Below are 6789 nucleotides of genomic sequence, written 5' to 3'. Positions count from 1 at the left end.
AAAAGATAAAAACAAGATGGTATTTTACAATCATCATCATAATAAACCCAAACGAAAAAGACAGTCTCATAAAAGAAAAGGGAAAAAAAATACTCGCAAATCAACAAAACAATAGCCAGAGAGAGATCTGGGGGCCTAAATTCAACCCTTAATGTTGGAATATAAGAAGACAATAAAATTTGATAGTAGAGGTCAGATGGCATTGGAATTGTCCTATTCCTGTAGTGGAACCTTTTTTATGAATTTTTTGGAACCAATTCTTCTGAAGAATTCAATTGAAAGCATGCATCGGCTGTGTTCGTGTTCCGAGTCATGCTATTGTGAAAGAGACGCGCATTTGAAAGCATGCTGGTTTTCCTATTTCTGGCAATCTCCTGCTTGATGATGTTAATTTACAGATTCATGTAGTTTAAGATGCAGATTCAAATGTTTTCAAAATCTGAGTTCTAGATATTGCCTGCAGGGTATAACTGTTTGAACTTTGATGAACTGCAATACTGTAAGAAACACTAGCATAGAAGATGCCTAAGAAATACTACGTCATGCCATTACATTAAAGTTGCTGAAAATAAAAATGCTTTTCTTTTCTCTTTGCACTACTGATACAATTGATGATTTTCGTTGTCGAATAAGAAATCAATGGGGATCAAACTTGTCTGGATTCTTTCATTGTTACACATGGCTCGATGATCGACCCTTCACTGTTGATGAGAGTGCAGCCACAGCTTCTCCAACTGTCAAATAAAGGGCGTCAGGGCTCATTACATCACGGACATCATCGGCCCTCTGCAGTTTTTCCAACACTTCCCCCACAGGATTCACCAACACAAGCTGCGATGTCAAGGATAAACCAAAGTATTAGTTGCAAACAACTAAAACTCAAGACAGTTGAAAAGAAAAGGCAATTTAGAGCTGCTATGTGCTTGCCTCAGCTCCCGTATTTTCCAGTGCTTTCTTTAAATCCTTCAAGAGTGAGACTCCGCTTGTGTCGATGGAGCTGACAGCTGAAACAAGTACAGGGACTATTTGTAATCTGTTTAATTACATGGTTGATAGTATGACTATACTACATTGCGATTAGGACTTGATGAGTTAAAGTAGTCAACCATAGCAGGAAATGGTTCAAATATCAATTCCACCAATATAAGCTCTAAGAGAAAACCGGCTTTTTCAGATGCGCAAGATATAATTATGCAATCTATAAAGCTTATAGTTGGAAACAAGAACAATGAACAACACAAAGATTTTCTGTTTTTAGACTGTTTCAAGATAACAATGCTAATTTCTGCAAAATATTAGCGGTGAACTTACCTGACAGGTCTAGGATCAGAAAATGAATACTTGACTGTCTCTTTGTGTCTTCTTCAGTTTCATATTCATCTATCCATCTCAGAATCCTGTTAAAAAGTTAAAGGAGAGTTACCCTCAAAAATAAAAAATAAAAGAAGGAAAAATTAAAGGAGAATAATTAGAGTCACGATGGGAACTGCAAGTATGCTTTATGAGCTACGGAATGCACAGACAAACCTTTCTTTGAGGTAGGTTGTATTAGCAAAGTTGATTGGAGCTTCAATGCTTAAAATGAGGAAACCAGGGATCCTCATAGCTTCCTTGTAATGATGAAGATTACGGAATATATCTGTCCCAGGTATGTTTCCCAGAACCAGAGTCTTTGGCCTTGTGACCTGAAGAAGGATCTTGAATATTGATATCCCTACCTGTTCATCAACAGCGTCATGGTTGTTTTGTATCATCAATAGCATAAAGCAGGAATCACTTTATAGTGTCTTTTCCCAAGATAATTGGAAAAAGGAAAAGCAACTTAAATCCTAATTAATAAGTAATTCCTGTTTACTTTTTCAAGCCTGGACAGGTTTAGTTCTGGTAACATTATCTAAAACTTGAAAACTCACCGCAATGGCAAGGCCGTCCTGGACAGAGACAAAAATAACACCAAAGAATGCACACAACATCACAACAAAATCAAATTTGTCGATCTTCCATATCTGGCAAGCAGCTGGGATGTCTATGAGGCCAATTACTGCTGTTACTATGATGGCACCCAATACAACATTTGGGGTGTACTGGAATAGAGGCATTAGGAAGAGGAGGGTCACCATAACTGTCACTGACATTATAATGTTGGAAACTGCAGTTTTGGCTCCTGCATTGTGATTGACAGCAGAACGAGAGAAAGCTCCTGAAATTCAAAGTTCTGTTATAATACCATAGACGTGTCTTCTATTTTCAAGCACTCAATAGCATAGCAGAAAAGAAAGAAAGGATAGTAGACTGTGTATGTTAGCACCTGTTGTAACATAACAGGAGGTGGAGGAGCCAATCACATTCATCAACCCAATTGCCATCATTTCCTTGTTACCATCTACCTGGTAGTTCTTCAAAGCAGCAAAGGTCCTTCCAACTGCTATGCCTTCCTGTAACATAACAGGATTTTGAAGTGGTCGATCCATGTATTGTTAATCCCATTAAACTAGCTATAGCTTCTAGATAATCTAGCTATGAGTCCAGAAGATATGAAATATAATTGCAAGGCAGATCAGCTGTATCCATGGTTGCTCGTTTAAGTTTAAAAAATTCAGAGTCCAGCTTAGCCGCGCAAACACTATAGATGGTATGAAAATAATTGCAAGAAAGCAAAACAGAAACTTACAGTGAGGGAAATAATGCCAGTAACAAGGCCAGTTTTCACAACTAGTCCAAGGTAGCTTCCATGAAAATGCAGCATGTTCCATGAGGGAGGGTTTAGCCCTTCTTGTAACTTTCCAATCTAATAAATAGCAAAAGGGTCTAATGATAAGCAACATGTATCCATGCATGAAGGGGTGTTATGTTAATGTGGGACTTGAAAACTTACAACACTGATTCCATGACGTTGAGCCTTGAATGCAAAAACCAGGATAGTAGATAGTATCACCGACGCAAGAGGGGCTCCAGCTGAAACCCAAAACAGCTTTGGTTTTTTCATGCTCTGCGGGGAACACATTCCAATGCAAACAGTCAAACACTGTTTCAAATGCCATTCGTTATGTTTGGTTTTTTATATAAAAAAAGTAAATTTAAAAATATGTAATTAGTTGAGGTTTATTGGACTTAAATAGATGTGTTGTAAAAATTATAATTGAAGTTTACATGTAGCAAAAAACTTGTATAAAATATTTGGTAATTATGTGATTATGGTTGATTTTCAAAGGATTTTTTACTTGAAAAGGCATTAAAATAATGTATTTTTATTTTTTAAAAATTATTTTTGATATCAGCACATTAAAATAATTCTAAAATACTAAAAAAATAATAATTTGAAGTAAAAAAAATTCAAATTATTTTTAAAATAAAAAAATAAATAATATTTTTCAAAACTATATTTTAAACTCAATTTTTTTATATTTACGGTGTAAAAAATACCGCAAACAAACACAGGCTTGATCGAGGATCATATCTTTCTTTCATTGAGGATACTAATTAAAATGCATCGGACTTCTATATCACTGTAGATAAAGAGAAGGGATGTTTTAAACTAGTCATCCATCTATTTGCGAGACCATCCCATGCATACGATTAGAGGAAAATTATTCACAAACAAATAAATTATACTAATTTTTGTCCTTTAACAGTCTTTTCTTTAGTGTTGATGAAAATCTTATTTCTTTGATCATTTACTGGAAATTTTATTTTAAGTTTTTCTTTTTTCTTTTTTGGAATCCATTTTATGATTTTAAGCTGTTGAGATGAAAAAATCATCGCATTCAAAGGAGCTGGCTCTTGACTTGAAAACATCGGGTTTCTCCATAGATTTCCGCCTATTATCTAGTCCGTGGGATCCACTTGAGCCCATAACAGAAGTTGGGCTGGCTTATATACCAAAACATATCTGAACCAAGCCCACTTAGCACAAGAGGAGATTTATATATGAAAAAAATATGCATTTTCTTTCATTTTATTAACATTTCTTTTTTCTTTTTTTCAAAAATTTAATCTCTTTTTTAATGGAAATACGCCGCTCTGACGGCACAGAGTATCTGAATACCATAGCTAGCTTACCTACAGTGAAATAAATTAATATAAACCAATATATAATGGCAGAGGCCAGAGAGGGTATATGATATTCTTATCGTCATAAGAGACGATATACGTGACAGAACTCGACAGGAAAGGATTCTATTATAGCAGAACGGGAAAGGAACGATTGCAATTAAAGATAAAACTGAAAAGAGGCAACCAGGAAGGTGCTAAAAAGGGTTGATGATGAAAATAGACAATAAAACCGTCTGCAATATATTTTTTTAGTCAAATAAATTAACGAACAGGATTTGATTCTTTAGGCGGTAAAAGCACTTTATGAGAGTATACAAATACCATGTACTCAGCAAGTTACTTCAAGAAAAGAGATGAAGAGAGTGTAAGGAATGACGTACAACGTGTCTTGCCAGTAGAAGGAACACGAGGAAGCAAAATCCCATCAGTACTGTTTGCCATGACCACTGCAAGAACATCAACCAAATGGTCAGGATTATCCAGTCAATTTTTTATTAGGGTTCTAGGAGTATCATATAATTAGCTGAAAAACTGTCAAACATGTTGCGCAAGACTACTTTTTTTTTTTTTTTTGGTTCAGGGTAATTGTCTCAAGCGGCTGCGTAAGGGGATGGCCTTTCGATCTTTCAGAGTTTGAACATGAAATCTTCAAATAAAATCTCAAATCTTAACCCTTGGATTGTCTGTCAGGTCCAACTTTATGTAGTGATGATTGGATAATTAAGATAGGAAGGCCTTAGCTAGTTTAGCAGCCACTCGTGCAATAACACTCCCATCTAAGTTGGTTATCAAGCGGATTAATTACGCTATAATTATAATGTCGATTGGTAGAATAGTGGGAACCTCACCTTGCACAAACTAGGAAGGGGTGTTGTGGTTGAAAACTATGATTAATGCTTAAACTTTCCAACTCCTTCAATTGATTATGTAGGTTTGTGCTTTGGCGAGGGGTAAACTAACCAATTACCTCTTTGGTGTTGTGGAAAACGGAGCTCAAAACAGGAACCAGTTCCATTTGTTTCGTGAAATGAGTGATTCCAAGGAGGCTTTTTAATTGTTGTAGAGAGACTATGATAGCAGCTCCAGCCATGAATCCAATTAGAGTTGCCTTGGAAAGAAAATCAATAATGAAGCCAAGCCTGCAACCATTCAGTCCGACACAGAATTAGTACTTTCCAAGAGAAAATTACAAAATTTAGAAGAAAAATACCTGAAAGAAAAAGAAAACTTACCTTAGGAATCCTAATGAAGCTTGGAAGAGGCCAGCAAAGAAGGTTGAGGAAAAAGCTAGTTGAAGAAACAACAGAGGGTCATTGGTAGGAGATACTTCTTGCTTAAGCATTGATCCCAGTATAAGAGAAGCAATAGAAACAGGTCCTACTGCAAGGTCCCTAGAGCTTCCAAGAACAGCGTATACAAGAGGAGGGACAAAGCTTGAATCTGCATATTTTGTTTCAAGGAAAAGAAAATCCAATCAAACAGTATTGTATACGAGTAGCAAGATGAAAAATACAAGGCAGTCAGAACTATATTTTACTCACAAAGACCCACTATGGGAGGTAGACTTGCTAGCTTAGCATAACTGATGCCCTGAAAAGATGTTTAGACAGAAGGGTCAAATTAATGGATAAAGATATTGTATAATTACAATCTTGTTCAAGACTTAGGAAACAAAAAACATTTGGTTACTGACCTGTGGAATGGCTAAGCTGGCAATGGTAAGGCCAGAAACAATATCAGATTTGAAAAGGTTGAAGCTGTAATTAGGACCCCATTGAAGAATAGGAAAGAAATACTGAGCAGCAAGAATCCATTTCTTTCCCAATGGCTGTCCTTTGAATTGCCGCAGAGGGTCATCAGGGAAGAAGGTTTCTTTAAGTCTGCTCTTGAGCTTCTGTATGGTGCTCCTATGGGGTGGTGGGACAACTTTGTGCACCTCCATAGGTGTTATTTCTAGGAAATGATCAGGTTGCACGCTATTGCTGGCGTTTGGCTCCATTATATGGAGAGAGTTTTTGTTTTCCTGGTGTGGTTTGTTTGAGCAATGCCCCTAGTTTTATTTGAGTCTCCACCCTATTAATCAAATTTCTCCGGACCGCTAACAAACAAAGCACCTGTCACCAAGACAGCAAGAAAGGCTATGGAGAGAGAGAGAGAGAGAGAGAGAGAGGGGTCGGCTGTTGATTAGGCCTTATCAGACTAGCATTCCCGTATTGACCCCACAAACTCCTTTTGCTTCTTACAAAGATACACACATAAATCAGTTTCTGTAAATGTTGCAAGTTCACCTTTTTCGTATGGTCGTTGCCCTGTTGTCTATTGATATCTAGACGAAGAGTTGATTATATTAGAATTTAATTAAATTGTTAGTATCCCTGCGAACGGTCCACAGATGTTCCGAATTTCTAATCCTAAAGGCTCATAACTTTTGATTGGAAAGAATTGCATGCCATGCTATATGTGTACGAAAAGTTCATTAGCAGAACTGTTACTCCTTTTTTAAAAGAGAACGAAAAGGTGACGAGGTGCTAAATAACTTGCGGCACCATTCATTGGCGTTTTGGTTGCAAGAATGGAAGACAGGGGAACTATCCGCACATTTATAATTATCATAAGATTCATATCCACACTTATCTCAAGGGATTTTACTTTAAGCATACCGTAATGAAGTTTAGATTACTGCCATGAAAAAGGTCATAAGACGTGTAGAGTTACCACCAAAGGCTACACTAAAAC

The 6789-nt window shown here is 36.6% G+C and overlaps 1 protein-coding gene across 1 annotated transcript; it reads right to left on the bottom strand.

Annotated features, from left to right (window-relative positions):
* Nucleotides 1–453: 453 nt before the first annotated feature.
* LOC118046387 (probable sulfate transporter 3.3) lies at nucleotides 454–6116 on the bottom strand. Its single transcript, XM_035055272.2, has 13 exons — nucleotides 5747–6116; nucleotides 5595–5643; nucleotides 5286–5493; nucleotides 5021–5192; nucleotides 4434–4499; nucleotides 2876–2989; nucleotides 2672–2788; nucleotides 2309–2435; nucleotides 1914–2200; nucleotides 1528–1718; nucleotides 1312–1397; nucleotides 928–1004; nucleotides 454–831 (listed from the first exon to the last, which is right to left on the bottom strand). Exons 1-13 carry the CDS (start codon nucleotides 6050–6052, stop codon nucleotides 673–675), a joined length of 1959 nt encoding a protein of 652 aa, XP_034911163.1. The 5' UTR covers nucleotides 6053–6116; the 3' UTR covers nucleotides 454–672.
* Between the last annotated feature and the right edge of the window lie 673 nt (nucleotides 6117–6789).

This window comes from Populus alba, chromosome 10, assembly GCF_005239225.2.
Source record: "Populus alba chromosome 10, ASM523922v2, whole genome shotgun sequence".
Taxonomy (NCBI): domain Eukaryota; kingdom Viridiplantae; phylum Streptophyta; class Magnoliopsida; order Malpighiales; family Salicaceae; genus Populus; species Populus alba.
The sequence above is the reverse complement of the archived record's forward strand: the minus strand, read 5'-3'. Positions and strand labels throughout refer to the sequence as shown.